This window comes from Nerophis ophidion, linkage group LG12 (assembly GCF_033978795.1).
Source record: "Nerophis ophidion isolate RoL-2023_Sa linkage group LG12, RoL_Noph_v1.0, whole genome shotgun sequence".
Classification (NCBI taxonomy): Eukaryota; Metazoa; Chordata; class Actinopteri; order Syngnathiformes; family Syngnathidae; genus Nerophis; species Nerophis ophidion.
In genome coordinates, this window is record NC_084622.1 from 45,738,855 (window position 1) to 45,758,822 (window position 19,968).

The following is a 19,968-nucleotide window of genomic DNA, read 5'->3' on the forward strand; positions in this document are numbered from 1 at the left end:
TGCTTAAAGGGAAATGGAAAAGTATGTTGGAGTTTGGGTGTTGGTGGAGGGAACAGTTAGAAAGTCATCGAAAATACTGTCATTTGTGTTAAAAAGGGGCAGATAAATATAAGAATATTATTCTTCCATCTGCTCCTTTCTGATCATGGAAATGAACAAGACACAAAAAAAACAAAAAAACAATGAAAGTGTCAAATGTACGTGGCTTGTAAATATGCGTTTTCATGAAAGGAATAAAAAGAAATGATTGATAGTCAGGAATGCCTTCCTTCAATAGATAGTGTGTTGCATCGTAACGACAGATGTATAGATTACTCATTTAAGTTTCCTTATATATTTTTTTATTTCTCTCTGAAAGTTGTATTTCAAATAGCAACCTATAAGGCAGGGGTCACCAACGCCCGTAAGGACCAGAGGAGTCGCCCGCTGGCCTGTTCTAAAAATAGCTCAAATAGCAGCACTTACCAGTGAGCTGCCTCTATTTTTTTAATTGTATTTATTTACTAGCAAGCTGGTCTCACTTTGTTCTATATTTCTAATCCTAAGAGAGACAAAACTCAAATAGAATTTGAAAATCCAAGAAAATATTTTAAAGACTTGGTCTCCACTTGTTTAAATAAATTCATTTAATTTTTTTTACTTTGCTTCTTATAACTTTCAGAAAGACAATTTTAGAGAAAAAATACAACCTTAAAAATGATTTTAAGATTTTTAAACACATATACCTTTTTACCTTTTAAATTCCTTCCTCTTCTTTCCTGACAATTTAAATCAATGTTCAAGTAAATTTATTTTTTTATTGTACAGAATAATAAATACATTTTAATTTAATTCTTCATTTTAGCTTGTATTTGTTTTGACAATGAATATTTGTGAAATATTTCTTCAAACTCATGATTCAAATTCCAAAAAATTATTCTGGAAAATCTGTAGAACCAAATTCAAAGTCTTTTGAATTTCTTTTAAAATTTTTGTTCTGGAAAATCTAGAAGAAATATTGATTCATATAGCTTGGTCCAATTTGTTATATATTCTAACAAAGGGCAGATTGGGTTTTAACCTATTTAAAACATGTCATCAAAATTCTAAAATTAATATTAATCAGGAAAAATTACCAATGATGTTACATAAATCATTATTTTTTTTTTTTTCCCAAAAATTTGAATTAGCTTGTTTTTCTCTTCCTTTTTTCGGTTGAATTTTGAATTTTAAAGAGTCGAAATTAAAGATAAACTATGTTTAAAAATGTTTTTTTTTTTCCTGTTTTCTCCTCTTTTAAACCGTTCAATTAAGTGTTTTTTCATCATTCATCATCTACAAAAAACATTCCGTAAAATGAAAAAAAAATGTACGACGGAATGACAGACAGAAATACCCTTTTTTTTTTAATACTGTATATATAGATGTATCTATTAAAGGTAAATTGAGAAACTTGGCTATTTCTGGCAATTTATTTAAGTGTGTATCAAACTGGTAGCCCTTGGCATGAATCAGTACCCAAGAAGTAGCTCTTGCCTTCAAAAAGGTTGCTGACCCCTGCTATAAAGTATACATCACTGCACCCCACATCACAGTTAAAAGAAAGCAAGATGATTTTTTGATACAGCTCATGTATTATGTCTTATCGGACACGCTGGCGCGCTTGAAAAAGTGAGAAACAAAGTCCAAGAAAGTATAAGTTTGGAGACGAAAACCCAAATAGTGCAGAGGAGAATCATAATTAGACCAATCGATAGCAGAGGAGGAGGACAAGAAGGCATGTGTGATTAATGGCACGTCAGTAGCAAGACCTGATGGGAAAAATGCCATGTAATTAACCGGGTGGTCAGCCACGGTTTTTGTCCTCTTGGGGTTGGCCGTGCACATTCAGTGTGCGCACGTACACCAAACAAAGGGCACCTATTTTTAAACTTCTTCCCAGAGATAGAAGACATCTGTTGATCACATACGTGGTTTCCATGACAACACCGATGTAAATATCTGCTGGCTCCCAATGCGAGAACAAAAAGGTATGGTATGGCTCTGCTGTGTCAGTCACTCTCCGTTTTATCTCTTTAATATTTTACTGATAATTGTTCTGAAAAAGGCCATAACTCTATGTTAAAGGTCAGATCTTGTGGTTTTTTTTTTTGAATCACAGAACTACAAGTCTATTTTACAAAACGGTTTCAGGCTGTGTCCAGAGCAGGGGTCGGCAACCCAAAATGTTGAAAGAGACCTATTGGACTAAAAAAACAGCCGCAAAAAATGAAAAGCCTTCTATAAGCAGCTTATAGAGGCTCCAGCGACCCCTAACGACCCTGAAATGGCCAAGCAGTTGAAAATGGATGGATAGTGTCAGGCTTGCCCCTGACAGTTTGTGTGTGTTTTAGTTTCTCCTCTGTGTGTAGTATTTCCTGTCTTTTGTTTCCTGTCAGTGCTCTTATTTTGTCTGTTTCCTGGTTTTTTCCCCCCTGAGCGCTGTTTTCCCTCAGCTGCGGCTGATTGGCAACTGGCAACACCTGGTGTCAATCAGCCCGCTCCTATTTGAACCTGTTTTGTCCTCCAGTCGATTGCTGGATTATTGTCATGTATTGTCGCTCCTGTCTTGTCGTGCCGTGTCATGTCTTTGCAGCGTAGCGGTAAGCTATATACGTTAGATGTTTGTAGCTTACTGTTTTTTGTTCCCTGCTTTGTTTTCATATTACAAGTACGACATCTGTTTTCCTGCTCGCTACCTGCTAGTTTCCACGCTAGGCCCTTTTTGTTTTTTCTTTCTTCCATGCTAAGTTTCTTTTGTTTTCTAGCTCCCATGCTAGCTCTCTTAGTTGTTTATCCGCCTCGTGCGCGATTTTTGTTGTACCCCTTTGGTTTGTTCTTGTTTTAGTATCTTTATCAAATCATCTTTTCCTATCCAATGCCTGCCTCCATCTCTGCATCTTGGGGCTCGTCACAAACAAACTTTGACGGATAGATGTAGGTGTTATAATTAAAGTTAAAGTAAAGTACCAATGATTGTCACACACACACTAGGTGTGGCGAAATGATTCTCTGCGTTTGACTCATCACCCTTCATCACTCCATGGGAGGTGAGGGGAGCAGTGGGCAGCAGTGGTGGCAGCACCCGGGAATCATTTTTGGTGATTTAACCCCCAATTCCGACCCTGAGTCCCAAGCAGGGAGGGAATGGTATCGATTTTTTATAGTCTTTGGTATGACTTGGCCGGGGTTTGAACTCACTACCTACCGGTCTCAGGGTGGACACTAACCACTAGGCCACTGAATTAAGGCAACACATGATGTAAGTGTCTATATCAGTTATATTAGCCTACTATCAGAATTACTTTGAAAGTCTTATATAAGTGTGATAATGAAGGCAACACATGATGTGTCTATATTAGCCTACTATCAAAATAACTTTAAAATTCCTATATAAGTGTTATAATGAAGACAACACATGATGTAAGTGTCTATATTAGCCTACTATCAAAATAACTTTAAAATTCCTATATAAGTGTTATAATGAAGACAACACATGATGTAAGTGTCTATATTAGCTACATTAGCCGACTATTAAAATTACTTTAAAAGTCTTATATAAGTGTTATAATGAAGACAACACATGATGTAAGTTTCTATATTAGCTTGAATAGCCTACTATCAAAGGCTGATGCAAATATTTATTGATAGAAATGTTGTTTTTTAATTTTTATTCTACACATTTTTCCAACATTGGAAATCCTTTGTAAAATGGAGTTTTTTTCACAAGATGAGATTACTTCTGGAAATGACTGGCTCAGAACGGCCAAAGGTAAAGGTTTGTGTGACCAAGTTTAAGGAAATGGCAGGCTGTCTTCTTCTAATGGATTTATTACAATATTTGCAAGCTGGGTAACGTTTGCTGTGGTCTGGAACAACATGGCACAACAACAACTATGAGAAATGCAGCCAATATTACATAATAATAATAATGATAAGAATAACGAATTACCTTTGTAACGCACTTTACATGTGTTGAAATCTCAAAGTGTTACAAAGTATAAATAAAATAAATAATGAAAAAAAAAAATTGAAAGTTAGAATATATAATACAAAATTTAAATAGAAATGAAATCATGAAAACCACTAGATAAACACTAGATAAAACAGAAACATAGATAAGAATAGAAATAAAAGCATGAAAGCACTGGATAAAACAGATAAGCAAGCAGTGTATTGTAGCTGAATTAGGCACCAGCGCCCCCTGTGACCCCAAAAAAAGGGACAAGCGGTAGAAAATGGATGGATGGATGGTTGTATTTAAAAATAGAAGGCAGAGAAATTAGATAAAAGCTGTGGTAAAAATGTGGGTTTTTAGTCCCTTCTGAAAACAGTCGACCGACTGTGGTGCTCTAAGATGGTCAGGGAGAGCGTTCCAGAGTTCGGGAGTGGTCAAGCAGAAGGCCCGGGAAAGGGATAAGCGGTAGACAATGGATGGATGGATGAACACATTTTAAAAAACTTGTTCCTTATTCTCTTTTATTACAATTGTCAACAACTACAATTCTCCTGTCCAAAGGCAAAACCTAGTAACTCACTTCTAGCTGATTTTGAGAAAACAAAGGAAAAGCAATCTATCTTGATGCTGTCTTACAAAGATCTACAAAGTCATCAAACGTATAGATGTTTTCTTCAGCTTTCATTTTCTTGCCGATTGAGCCATGGATTGAATCTGCTCTCATGAACGTGTGTGCCCTTTCTCCACATATTTTATTACAATCTCGGGTGGGCCCCATTCTGCGTTTGCACATTGGGCAAGAGCCGTGTACAGCGTCCAGTTTTTGTTTTGACCTCCACAGTTATCTGCCCAAAAGAGTATGCAAGGGGAAGAATCAAGAAGAATACATTTAATGAAGGTGCTTGCAACGTCCTGGGCCAATCTTCCAAATATCCCCTCCTGCCATAATATCACATAATCAGGTTGACCCTCGGCCCCCATTCGTGCAAATGTCTCATTAAAGACAATAAGGTGACTGACAAAGAAGCTCCGATTGGTCCCTTGAGATACTAGGTTTTTCTGTTGTATCTACGCGGTTATGTGGTAGTTACTAGGTCCTGCTTACTTACGGAACAAATGACAATATCGCATACACTAATGTAAAGCATATCACCTAGGAACTCCAAAATTATTATCAGCTCAGTTTTCACCAAAATTGAGTTACTGGGTTTTGCCTTTAAACAGGAGAATTGTGTAGGCAAAAAAAAAATACACAATAACTAAACAAAAGCAAAAACTACTATCACTCATTTAAATCCTTTGGTTTATGCCCTCAGAGTCCTCCTGTGTCCTGGGATTATTCCCTGAGTTTCTAAATATTTACAAAAACAACAACAATAATAAGATTTTAAGAGAAAAAAAAAATGGACTTAATCGCTCAGGTATCGATTATATACTAATACAACCCTTGGTATCATCATCCTTCATGGATTGATCCGCCCTTGTATGTGTTGTTTACTGACTGTGACAATGCTGACACTGCAGCAGTGGCTGTTATATATTATCCTCTGTCGTGACTCTTTTAAATCTACTTGGTAATGTCCTGTTAATACTTGCTTACTGTCTGCTGCATCAATCAATCAATCAATCAATGTTTATTTAAATAGCCCTAAATCACAAATCTCTCAAAGGACTACAAACCACTACGACTACGACATCCTCGGAAGAACCCACATAAGGGCAAGGAAAACTCACACCCAGTGGGACGTCAGTGACAATGATGACTATGAGAAACCTTGGAGAGGACCTCATATGTGGGCAACCCCCCTTCTCTAGGGGACCGAAAGCAATGGATGTGGAGCGGGTCTAACATGATACTTTGAAAGTTCAATCCATAGTGGCTCCAACACAGCCGCGAGAGTTCAGTTCAAAGCAGATCCAAGACAGTGTGTGCAGTGTGGTTCCATCCGTACTTAGCAGTAGAATGGAAAAACAAGTTGACTTTATATGCTTATTTGTGTTTCATTGTTTTCATTAAACCATTTCCAATTGAATTTACTGCAAAGTGTGTGATAATACCGCTTAAACATCACAAAATGCTACGAATTCAGTCAGCTGTTTTGAATATTTTGCTCCAATTGGTTCGGCAATGCCCTGTGATGAAGTGGCGACTTGTCCAGGGTGTACGCCGCCTTCCGCCCTTATGCAGCTGAGATAGGCTCCAGCACCGCCCGCAACCCCAAAAAGGGACAAGCGGTAGAAAATGGAGTGATGGATCTTCGGCAATTTCCTTAGATTCTACTGCATGTGTTTAACACTCTGCTTCTAAAACCTATCACTCATCCTCCTTGTGTTCGGCCTCAAATATATCAGTGAATTATATTTATATAGCGCTTTTCTTTAGTGACTCAAAGCGCTTTACATAGTGAAACCCAATATCTAAGTTCCATTTAAAGCAGTGTGGGTGGCACCGGGAGCAGGTGGGTAAAGTGTCTTGCCCAAGGACACAACGGCAGTGACTAGGATGGCGAAAGCGGGAATCGAACCTGGAACCCTCAAGTTGCTGGCACGGCCACTCTACCAAACGAGCTATACCGCCCCAAGGTCCTGGTTAGGGTTGTCCCGATACTAATATTTTGGTCCCGGCACCAAAATGTATATCGATACTTTTCAAAATAAAGGGGACCACACAAAATGACGTTATTGGCTTCAATTTAACAGAAAACCGTAAGATATATTAAACATATATTTCCTATTGCACAATGCTCTTAAAGAATACATTTAGAAGATTAAATGAAAACTAAAAGGCATTAAACACATTGTTTGTGATCACCGTAAATTAAAATATAGAATAGAACGCTTTATTGACATGCTTCATGATTTATGGACTTCACTCTTGGTCTGTGCTTTCAGACAAATCCGATCATTGGTAAACACTAAAAACAATTCTATGTCTAAAAGTACAGAAATAAGACATGTAAGAGGTAAAACACATTATTAAAGATAAAACCCCAATTGTAGGATCACTTGCAGTACGTTACGTGGGCGGTGCCGCTTTGGACTGCCTTTAACAATATAACATACATCCATAAACGTGGATGCATATGCAAAAGTGCAATATATTTATCTGTACAGTAATATATTTATATCTGCAACTTATTTTTTAAATGCAAACACTCTACACCTTATTGCTCTTTTACCATGTACTACAACGAGCTAATGCAACAACATGCTGTTCTTATTTTTACTTTAAAGTTCAAATTTTAATGACAATAAAAAGAAATCTGTCATGTCTTGTGATCATGTTTTGTTTCGTAAGGTTGTGTTTTTCTTAAGACTCCATTGTCTCCTGATTTTGCACTTCCTTGTTTGCTTTGTTACCATGCCAACCAATTAGTTTCACCTGTCATGTCCCGCACCTGATTTTGTTTTGACTCACGCAACTTTTCAATCAGCTGTTTTATTTAAACCGAAATTTGCCAGGAAGTCAGCCTGGCGACTTTACCTCCGTTCACTTCATGCCATGCTACCACTGCTACTGATACTGTCCATAGTTTTGCTCCTTGCCATGACACATAAGTTGTGTTCATTCTTGTCACAGTAAGTGTTTATTTATTTCATGTTCATAGTCATCATTGTCACAGACGTCCCACTGGGTGTGAGTTTTCCTTGCCCTTATGTGGGCCTACCGAGGATGTCGTAGTGGTTTGTGCAGCCCTTTGAGACACTAGTGATTTAGGGCTATATAAGTAAACATTGATTGATTGATTGATAGTTTTTTACCCAAGTGCCAGTTATAGTTTGTTCTCCGCCTTTGTGCGCGCCTTTAGTTTTGTACCTTTTTTTATAGCAATTAATAAATATGTCCCTACCTTCATGTCTTGCCCACGCCAACTTTCCTGTGCCTTCCGGAAAAACAAACCCCAAAGTCCACGTGTTGACAAAATCTAAGTCTAAGTCTAAGTCTAATATTTTGCAACAAGCCAATCAACTGTGCTCAGTATCGAAATTATATGTGCACAGCAGGGGTGCTCGTCATCTTTATTATTAGTGAAGTGAAGTATGTTTATATAGCGCTTTTTCTCTAGTGACTCAAAGCGCTTTACATAGTGAAAGCCAAAATCTAAGTTACATTTAAAGCAGTGTGGGTGGCACTGGGAGCAGGTGGGTAAAGTGTCTTGCCCAAGGACACAACGGCATTGACTAGGATGGCGGAAGCAGGAATCGAACCTGCAACCCTCAAGTTGCTGGCACGGACACTCTACCAACCGAGCTATTAACCTTGTTGTGGGTTCAAACCCCGGCCGAGTCATACAAAAGACTATAAAAATGGGACTCATTACCTCCCTGCTTGGCACTCAGCATCCAGGGGGTTAAATCACCGAAATGATTCCTGGGCGCGGCACCGCTGCTGCTCACTGCTCCCCTCACCTCCCAGAGGGTGATCAAGGGTGATGGGTCAAATGCACAGAATAATTTCGCCACACCAAGAGTGTGTGTGACAATCATTGCTACTTTAACTTTAACTTATTACCTGTCACTCTTCAAACCCCTTACGCAAATCTGAATTCTTGTTATATTTAGCTTAGTTTGAAGCAAAGTGGTAAAATACTTGCCACATTGGGTGAGGCATGTTATAAAGCCACTTGCAGCGCAGTACTCCCGTGTTTAAAGCCTCACCTTTATCGATCGCTTCGAAGCCCAAATATCTTCACACACACTCTTTATTAACAAGTAAAATTGCCATTCTTCCTCTTCACACTGTTTCTGCTTGCATGCGCTCGGAGCTCTCGGAATTGTGTGTGCGTTTTGGCAAAGTCAACATCATGCGCCTTAGCTCTGTAGGTCAACGCCGCTCGGCATCATGCGGATGGAAAAAAAACAAAGGCAGTATAGTCCATCCATCCATTTCCTACTGCTTGTCCCTTTTGGGTTGGGGGGGTGCTGGAGCCTATCTCAGCTGCATTCGGGCGGAAGGCGGAGTACACCCTGGACAAGTTTCCACCTCATCGCAGGGCCAACACAGATAGACAGACAACATTCACACACTAGGGCCCATTTAGTGTTGCCAATCAACCTATCCCCAGGTGCATGTCTTTGGAGGTGGGAGGAAGCCGGAGTACCCGGAGGGAACTCACGCAGTCACAGGAAGAACATGCAAACTCCACACAGTTAGCCGGGGTTTGAACCCAGAACCTTCGTATTGTGAGGCACATGCACGATCCACCGTGCTGCCCAGTATCGTTTTCAAATTCATTAGCACTGCGGTACTTTTTTTAACACCAGTATACCGTACAACCCTAGTCCTGGATCATAATTTTTTCCAAAGTAATTGTTGGCTCTCACAAAGTTTACTTGATAAGCATTGTTGTTAATGGGGAAGGGATCTGTGAAGCTACGTCCCAGTTTGACTGGCTTCCTGATTATCCCTCAAAATGGCTCGGGAATCTCCGTAAAATGTATACTATTTTGATTATGTCCATTTATTTGTAAATTTTATAAGTCTTTTGGTGTCATAAATCATATATATATATGATAATAAACTCAATATAGAACATACTTGTTTTTCCACTCCACTGGTACTTTAAAGTTTACAAGCGCTTATTTCTTGGTGTTGTTTTTTATTGACATCGATTACGTGTCTATCGCGATATATACTGATATTGTTTTATCAGTCCAGCCCAAATATACGGTACTGTATTGTGTAGCGGTTGCTTTAAGAACATACAAACCCTGTTTCCATATGAGTTGGGAAATTGTGTTGCATGTAAATATTAACAGAATACAATGATTTGCAAATCCTTTTCAAGCCATATTCAGTTGAATGCACTACAAACTCATTTACTTTATTTTTTTTTTTGCAAATAATAATTAACTTAAAATTTCATGACTGCAACACGTGCCAAAGTAGTTGGGAAAGGACATGTTCACCACTGTGTTACATCACCTTTTCTTTTAACAACACTCAATAAACGTTTGGGAGCTGAGGAAGCTAATTGTTGAAGCTTTGAAAGTGGAATTCTTTCCCATTCTTGTTTTATGTAGAGCTTCAGTCCTTCAACAGTCCGGGGTCTCCGCTGTCCTATTTTACACTTCATAATGCACCACACATTTTCGATGGGAGACAGTTCTGGACTGCAGGCGGGCCAGGAAAGTACCCACACTCTTTTTTTACGAAGCCACGCTGTTGTAACACGTGCTGAATTTGGCTTGGCATTGTCTTATTGAAATCAGCAGGGGCGTCCATGAAAAAGACGGCACTTAAATGGCAGCATATGTTGTTCCAAAAGCTGTATGTACCTTTCAGCATTAATGGTGCCTTCACAAATGTGTAAGTTTCCCATGCCTTGGGCACTAATGCACCCCCATAACATCACAGATGCTGGATTTTGAACTTTAGGTCGATAACAGTCCGGATTGTTCGCGTCCCCTTTGGTCCAGATGACACGATGTTAATTACTTCCTCCAAAAATTTGAAATGTGGACTCGTCAGACCACAGAACACTTTTCCACTTTGCATCAGTCCATCTTAGATGATCTCGGGCTCAGAGAAGTCGGCAATGTTTCTGGATGTTGTTGATAAATGGCTTTCGCTTTGCATAGTAGAGCTTTAACTTGCACTTACAGATGTAGCGACCAACTGTAGTTACTGACAGTGGTTTTCTGAAGTGTTCCTGAGCCCACGTGGTGATATCCTTTAGAGATTGATGTTGGTGTTTGATACTGAGGGATGGAAGGTCACGGTCATTCAATGTTGGTTTCCGGCCATGCCACTTACGTGGAGTGATTTCTCCAGATTCTCTGAACCTTTTGATGATATTATGGAGCGTAGATGTTGAAATCCCTAAATGTCTTGCGATGTCACTTTGAGAAAGGTTGTTCTTAAACTGTTTGACTATTTGCTCACGCAGTTGTGGACAAAGGGGTGTACCTCGCCCCATCCTTTCTTGTGAAAGACTGAGCATTTTTTGGGAAGCTGTTTTTATAGCCAATCATGGCACCCACCTGTTCCCAATTAGCCTGCACACCTGTGGGATGTTCCAAATAAGTGTTTGATGAGCATTCCTCAACTTTATCAGTATCTATTGCCACCTTTCCCAACTTCTTTGTCACGTGTTGCTGGCATCAAATTCTAAAGTTAATGATTATTTGCACAAAAAAAATGTTATTAGTTTGAACATCAAATATGTTGTCTTTGTAGCATATTCAACTGAATATGGCTTGAAAATGATATGCAAATCATTGTATTCTGTTTATATTTACATCTAACACAATTTCCCAACTTATATGGAAACGGGGGTTTGTAATTCACCACACCTATTTACTCGACTTTGTGGTCATTATTCACTGTCATTGTTCAATGGTGCACATAACAATGTTGTTCTTGTTTAGCATTCATATACAGTATGCAGTTAAGAGTGACTCGGTGCCGCCCCTTTAAGTGACCGTCAGGAGATTTACCCGAAGGTGGAGGTTTGCTGTGACTGCCTTTTTGAGTCTATTTGATGTAAGCATTCAGTCTTCTCTTTGATGGATTTAACGGCGCACACTTTTTAGTGTGTCAAAGATACCTCAAGTTGTCTTGCTTTCGCATTACAAGCGCAACAATAACAAAAAACTATTTATTTTGTGTTCAAAGTGTAAATACTTTGACTACAATTTGGAATTTTGTCAAGGCTGGAACCCATTGTTCATACTTTCACTGTTTCTTTAAAGACCTACTGAAAGCCACTACTAGCGACCACACAGTCTGATAGTTTATATATCAATGATGAAATATTAACATTGCAACACATGACAATACGGCCGCTTTACTTTACTAAATCGTAATTTTAAATTTCCCGCGATGTATCCTGAATGATGACGCGTATGATGACTCGTGCACGTGATGTCACCGATGTTAGCGGTTATGTTCTCCCAGCACAGATCATGGCTAAAAGTAGTCTGTTTGTATCGCATAATTACACAGTATTCTGGACATCTGTGTTGCTGAATCTTTTGCAATTTGTTCAATTAATATTGGAGACTACAAAAAAGAACGATGTTGGTGGAAGCGATGTATTGTAGCAACACAAACACAGCCGGTGTTTCTTTGTTTGTTGTGACGCTTTAATACGGAACAGAGCGGTCAAGCGGACATGGTTCTGTACCACATGTCAAACGGCAGGTTTCGGTGAGAAAATTGTGGTAATAAGTCGGCTCTTACCGTAAACATGAGCGGAGCTTGAGTCGTTCCTCCTCGCAGCTGCCTCTTTGGCTCCTCCATGGCTTCCCTCAGAGACACTGGCGGTCACCACACCCCTCCGACTTTCAGGTATGACTATATAATCTCACTAAAACACTAGTAACACAATAAGCAGATAAGGGATTTTCCAGAATTATCCTAGTAAATGTGTCTAATAACATCTCAATCGCTCCCACTGCCCTCGCCTTTTTTTTTCTTCTTCTAGTCCTTCACTCTCACTATCCTCATCCACGAATCTTTCATCCTCACTCAAATTAATGGGGAAATTGTCACTTTCTCGGTCGGAATCGCTCTAGCTGCTGGTGGCTATGATTGTAAACAATGTGAGGAGCTCTACAACCCGTGACGTCACGCGCACATCGTCTGCTACTTCCGCTACAGGCAAGCCTTTTTTATTAGAGCTATTAGAAGCTTAGAGGTGACAGAGCTTTCGCCGCTGCTGCTCCCAAGCTCTGGAACAACCTACCTCTGAGTGTTAGACAAGCCTCCTCTCTTCCTGTTTTTAAATCTCTCTTAAAAACATACTTTTATTCCTTGGCTTTTAACACTGAGTGATATCCATCCTGCAATGGCGCCCCATTATACACCTGCTGTCAACCTGTTTTTATGTTTTATTTATTTATTTTTTATCATGTTCTGTTTGTGTTGTGTTGTTTGCTCGGTCCTCGTATTATCTTTGAACCTGCCCATTGTACAGCACTTTGGCTACCCCTGTGGTAGATTTTAAATGTGCTTTATAAATAGATTTGATTTGATTAGCGACCAAAAGTTGCAAACTTTATCATCGATGTTCTCTACTAAATCCTTTCAGCAAAAATATGGTTATATCGTGAAATGATGAAGTATGACACATAGAATGGACCTGCTATCCCCGTTTAAATAAGAAAAATCTCATTTCAGTAGGCCTTTAAGATATATTTGCTTCAATATACAAACTTTACAATTTAGAAACCATGTTAGTAAATCAAGGCTCCACTATAAAAAAAAAATACAAATTCAAAAATGTATCTTACTTGAAAATCAAAACCTACCTCTACATGAAATATTGTCCTTTTTGATTACTTTGTTTTACATTCAAAACATTGAGGATTTAAAAAAAATGAAATTACAACAATGAAAGATACAAACTCCTTACCTGCATAACGTGAAATGTAGGCAGAGTCTATGACTTCATACTTCAGACCAGGGAGGAATGGACGCCACTGTGGGGGAAAAGACAGAGGAGAGTGAGAAGAGCTCGCATGTGTGAACAGGAATAGGCCCATAAATCTTCCATCAGTTCATAGTCCATACTGACACTCATTGTTATTGATCTGCACAACCTGATGAGATCGATGGGAAACTGTGGTTTTCCACAAACACGTTAGGTGAACAAAGAAAAAGAACAGTACTGTGAGAAAATAGCATAGAATAGAAGAGAAAGTACTTTATTGATCCCTGGGGGAAATTCAGCACCACAGTTCGCTCACAATAAACAATAATAATAATAAATAATATATGACATGTATTATATATATATATGAATAATATAAATATATTCTACATTTAAGTGCAGTCAAGGAACATATGCATTATACAGTCTGATGTCTGTCGGTATGAAGGACCTCCTGTGTGGTTCCGTGTTACATTTAGGGAGTCTGAGCCTTCCACTGAACGTGCTCATTCTGTCCACCAGGTCCGAGTGTAGTGGGTGGGAGGTGTTGTCCACAATGGCTAGGAGTTTTGCTAGACTTCTCCTCTCTGACACCACCGCCAGAGAGTCCAGGTCCAGTCCCACCACGTTACCGGCCTTCTCTACCAACTTGTCCAGTCTGTTTGCGTCCCTCACTCTCAGCCCGCCGCCCCAGCAAGCCACGGCGTACAAGAAAGCACTCGCCACCACCGACTCGTAGAACATCTTCAACATCTTTGTACAGATGTTGAAGGATCCTAGCCTCCTGAGGAAGTAGAGGCGGCTCTACGTGTTTTGACCCATTCAGCTTGTTGTCGATGTGTACTCCGAGGTATTCATAATCCTCAACCATGTCTACATTGACCCCCCTGATGGAAACAGGGGTCGCCGGAGTACTCATCCTCCTTCCCAGGTCCACAACCAGCTCCTTGGTATTCGTCACCATGTGACAAAGTCCTCCACCAGTGTCCTGTATTTCTCATCATCACCATCCTCAATACACCCCACTATCACAAAGTCATCAGAAAACTTCAGAATGTGGCAGGACTCTGATTGATAGTGGATAGCCATATAGGAATTTGCAATTGGAAATAGATCATAAACTTATTGTTGAGATGACGACAGAAAAAAAAATAACAGAGAGGGATGCAAAGTGAGGCTGAGAAACGGAAAGACAAGCTACAATTCTTTAAATAGATTTCACAATTAACAAGTCACTTCTGGTTAGCCAAGCTGTAATCACAGGAGACAGGTCATTTGAACAGCGGCCGTTTGAGAACACAAATAAAAGCACCCTCCTCAGACACATGCACGCACGCACGCACGCACGCACGCACGCACGCACGCACGCGATTTGCATTTGAAGCTTTAAATACAAAACAACTGTTTTACGACAGCGTCTATTCCCTGCTGCTACTATTCTGACCAACTAAGCTGAAAGCACAAATACAAAAAACAAACAAGGTTAATATGACATCGTGCTGCGCTGTAGGAGGACACGACTTAGCAGAGCAAAAAGTTTTAGAATTGTGTCATATTTTTGACTGGACACAGTTTTCAAAGTCAGGCTGATTGGAAGAGGAAAAATAAAAAGAATGAGGTTTTGTGGGATGCAACTTCAATAAAATAGTCGCAGTTTAATGAAATGCATTGAAAGGGAGAACTGAGGGGACATCATGGAAAAATGAACTAGATATATAACACACTGAAATCTGCCAGAATGCAGAAAAGAAAAAGGTCATCATGCCACGCACGCACGCACGCGCACACACACACACACACACACACACACACACACACACACACACACACACACTCACACACACTCCCTGAGACTTTTTCCGTCTAATTTCAGCAAAGTTCCAAGTGTGTAAAAATGCGTAAGGTGAAAGTTAAAGTCCTACTGAAAGCCACTACTAGCGACCACGCAGTCTGATAGTTTATATATCAATGATGAAATATTAACATTGCAACACATGCCAATACGGCCGCTTTAGTTTACTAAATTACAATTTTAAATTTCCCACGAAGTGTCCTGTTGAAAACGGCCGCAGAATGCTGACGTGTACGCGTGACCCCACGGAAATATGAGCGCTGCACACACACACAGCTAAAAGTCGTCTCTTTTTTCATCGCATAAGTACACAGTATTCTGGACATCTGTGTTGCTGAATCTTTTGCAATTTGTTCAATTAATATTGGAGAAGTCAAAGTAGAAAGATGGAGTTGAGAAGCTTTAGCCTTTAGCCACACAAACACACAGTGATTCCTTGTTTGAAATTCCCGGAGGAGAAACTTTACTATGGATCAGAGCGAACATGGATCCCGACCGAACGTCAACTAGCAGGTTTTGGTGAGAAAATTGTGGTTAAAAAGTCGCCACTTACCGGAGATCAGCTGGGCTTGTGCCGTCCGTACAGCTGCCGTCGACTTCCATGAGACACTGGCCTCAAGACACCCGTGGACACACCCCTCTGACTATCAGGTACTGTTAAACTCACTAAAACACTAGCAACACAATAGAAAGATAAGGGACTTCACAGAATTATCCTAGTAAATGTGTCTAAAAACATCTGAATCTGTCCCAATGGAATCGCGTTTTTTAAAATTTTTTTTTTAGTCCTTCACTATCAATATCCTCAAACACAAATCTTTCATCCCTCGCTCAAATTAATGGAGAAATTGTCCGAATAGCTCTTTTTGTTGGAGGCTCCCATTAAAAACAATGTGAGGATGTGAGCAGCCATCAACAGGTGAAGTCATCGTCTGCTACTTCCGGTAAAGGCAAGGCTTTTCTGTTAGCGACCAAAATTTGCGAACTTTATCATGGATGTTCTCTACTAAATCCCTTCAGCAAAAATATGGCAATATCGCAAAATTATGAAGTATGACACATAGAATGGAGCTGCTATCCCCGTTTAAATAAGAACATCTCATTTCAGTAGGCCTTTAACTTTTACTTTATACAACTTAGTCAGAAAATGACATACCTAACTGTGAACAATGGCAGTACTAAACAATTCTTACCCTGGATTTCCACTGGATGCGTAACAAATGCGTATCGGCGCCGCCACGGAATGTCTCCACCATCCGTCAAACCCCAGCGCCGTTAGATGTGAAGCGTTGTGGCTTTGCCATAGAATGCAATATTGCAGACTATAATTACGTGATAAGGTGAGTTGAGGTAAACCAAACCACAAACTGTGCATTCTGTCGTTCCAGAAGAGCTGGAGTCCTGCCATTTGAAATATGTACAGCAGTGGCTGCTAACAACTCCCCTGCTTCGCCAACTTGTATCAGCTGGTATATAAACACAGGACACCAAATAGCTGTCGGTGATATGCCTGTAATACAAACCCCGTTTCCATATGAGTTGGGAAATTGTGTTAGATGTAAATATAAACAGAATACAATGATTTGCAAATCCTTTTCAAGCCATATTCAGTTGAATATGCTACAAAGACAAGATATTTGATGTTCAAACTCTAAACTTTATTTTTTTTTGCAAATAATAAATAACTTAGAATTTCATGGCTGCAACACGTGTCAAAGTAGTTGGGAAAGGGCATGTTCACCACTGTGTTACATCACCTTTTCTTTTAACAACACTCAATGAACGTTTGGGAACTGAGGAAACTAATTGTTGAAACTTTGAAAGTGGAAATCTTTCCCATTCTTATTTTATGTAGCGTTTCAGTCGTTCAACAGTCCGGGGTCTCCGCTGTCGTATTTTAAGTTTCATAATGCGCCACACATTTTCGATGGGAGACAGGTCTGGACTGCAGGCGGGCCAGGAAAGTACTCGCACTCTTTTTTTAAGAAGCCACGCTGTTGTAACACTTGTCTTGCTGAAATAAGCAGGGGCGTCCATGATAACGTTGCTTGGATGACAACATATGTTGCTCCAAAACCTGTATGGACCATTCAGCATTAATGGTGCCTTCACAGGTGTGTAAGTTACCCATGCCTTGGGCACTAATACACCCCCATACCATCACACATGCTGACTTTTGAACTTTGCGCCTAAAACAATCCGAATGGTTATTTTCCTCTTTGTTCTGGAGGACACCACGTCCTCTGTTTCCAAATATAATTTGAATGTGGACTCGTCAGACCACAGAACACTTTTCCATCCATCTTAGGTGAGCTGAGCTTAGATACCGTGAATTGATTAACGTGGACCCCGACTTAAACAAGTTGAAAAACTTATTGGGGTGTTACCATTTAGTGGTCAATTGTACGGAATATGTACTGTACTGTGCAATCTACTAATAAAAGTGTCAATCAATCAATCAAAGCTCGGGCCCAGCCAAGCCGGCGGCGTTTCGGGATATTGTTGATAAATGGGTTTGGCTTTGCATAGTAGAGTTTTAACTTGCACTTACAGATGTAGCGACGAACTGTAGTTACTGACGGTGGTTTTACGAAGTGTTCCTGAGCCCACGTGGTGATATCCTTTACACACTGATGTTGGTTTTTGATGCAGTACCGCCTGAGGGATCAAAAGTCTGTAATATCATCGCTTACGTGCAGTGATTTCTCCAGATTCTCTGAACTTTTTGATGATTTTACGGACCGTAGATGGTAAAATCCCTAAATTCCTTGCAATAGTTTGTTGAGAAATGTTCTAAAACTGTTCAATAATTTGCTTACAAAGTGGTGACCCTCACCCCATCCTTGTTACTTAGCATTTTTTGAAAGCCGTTTTTATACCCAATCATGGCACCCACCTGTTCCCAATTAGCCTGCACACCTGTGGGATGTTCCATATAAGTGTTTGATGAGCTTGTGTCAACTTTATCAGTATTTATTGCCACCTTTCCCAACTTCTTTGTCGGGTGTTGCTGGCATCGAATTCTAAAGTTAATGATTACTTGCACAAAAAAAATGTTTATGAGTTTGAACATGAAATATGTTGTCTTTGTAGCATATTCAACTGAATATGGCTTGAAAAGGATTTGCAAATCATTGTATTCTGTTTATATTTACATCTAACACAATTTCCCAACTCATATGGAAACGGGGTTTGTATGATTATTTGATTTTGAACCTCCAGAATTAGTGTCAATAAGGTGAAATTACCTCTGAAAAAAATGGACAAGTTTGACTTCTCTTCCCTTCCCTCCATTTCGGATGTTTCAAAGTGTAAAATACGAATCGCCTTGATCACAAAGTATTTGATTTCGAACGTAAAAATGGATAATGTGCATGACCTCCTCTGCCACACAAAATAAGATTTAGCTAAGGTGATGCACAGTATTGCGCCGTTGAAAAGTTGCCATTGGGCAGCCTGTCGAAATCCAGGGTTAGAAACCCCAATAAGTGTTAACAGACAATGAAGGTCCTGATGGACTTGATCCATATGTAGGAGTCACTCTGCTACAGACTTGTCAGTGATGATAAAATCCAATATTACAGTAGTTGGGACTCTAATTCATCCAGGAAATTAATCTTTCCAGAGCTTTCTAGGAAATGTATACCTAGGATGTCCTCTTTTGTCGCCTGTACAAAATGTGTATGTCACACTTTGCGTATCGTTTACTCCCTGGTATCCTTTTTGTTACTGTTGCGAATTTGGTTTTCTGTTTCCTTAGTTACTGTAGATGGGCGGAGTAATGACCCACACCTGCATTATTTTTTTTAACATGCCTCAAAACAGCAGCTTGGAATTTGGGACATGTTCTCCCTGAGAGAGCATGAGGAGGTTGAGGTGGTGGTGGGGGGAGTGGTGTAGGAGGTAGCCGGGGGTGTATATTGTAGCATCCTGAAAGAGTTAGTGCTGCAAGGGGGTTCTGGGTATTTTTTATGTTGCGTTTAATGTTGTGTTACAGTGCGGCTGTTCTCTCGAAATGTGTTTGTCATTCTTGTTTGGTGTGGGTTCACAGTGTGGCGGATATTTGTAACAGTGTTAAAGTTGTTTATACGGCCACCCTCAGTGTGACCTGTATGGCTGCTGACCAAGTATGCGTTGGATTCACTTATGTGTGTAAAAAGCCGTAGATAATATGTGACTGGGCCTTTGAGGTTTATTGGCGCTCTGTACTTCTGCCTACAGTACGTCCATGTACACAGCAGCGTTTTACAAAGTAATACATTTTACGTTTTGAAACCGATACCGATAATATCCGATATTGCATTTATCGGCCGATAATATCGGGATTCCGATATTATCGGACATCTCTATGAAGTACCTTTTGTGCATTTTCTGTCACTGTTGACATTAAAGACTTTTGGACAATTAATACGCCTTTTCGCTGCATCAATACTCAAACTCAGACCTAATTGCGACAGAGTATGCCTTATGTGTTTGACCAAGACGGACCTATTCAGGACTGATTGATTGATACTTTTATTAGTAGGTTGCACAGTACAGTACATATTCCCTACAATTGACCACTAAATGGTAACACCCCAATAAGTTTTTCAACTATATTAAGTCAGGTCCACGTTAATCAATTCATGGTACAAATATATACTATCAGCATAATACAGTCAGGACTGCCAAGGACTCGAGGCCAGATCTACTTGTATTAAAACAGGTGCAAATTTGATACCACAAAGCTGATCTACTAAGCCTGTGTGCAGAGGATTGTGTCT

General features: G+C 39.8%; 1 protein-coding gene across 1 annotated transcript in view; it reads right to left on the reverse strand.

Annotated features, from left to right (window-relative positions):
• LOC133563492 (N-acetyl-beta-glucosaminyl-glycoprotein 4-beta-N-acetylgalactosaminyltransferase 1-like) overlaps positions 1-19,968 on the reverse strand; it is a 460,693-nt gene that overhangs the window by 36,276 nt on the left and 404,449 nt on the right. The window contains exon 9 of the mRNA XM_061917651.1: positions 13,336-13,402. Coding sequence (XP_061773635.1) covers positions 13,336-13,402 — 67 coding nt within the window. The remainder of the gene's footprint in view (positions 1-13,335; positions 13,403-19,968) is intronic.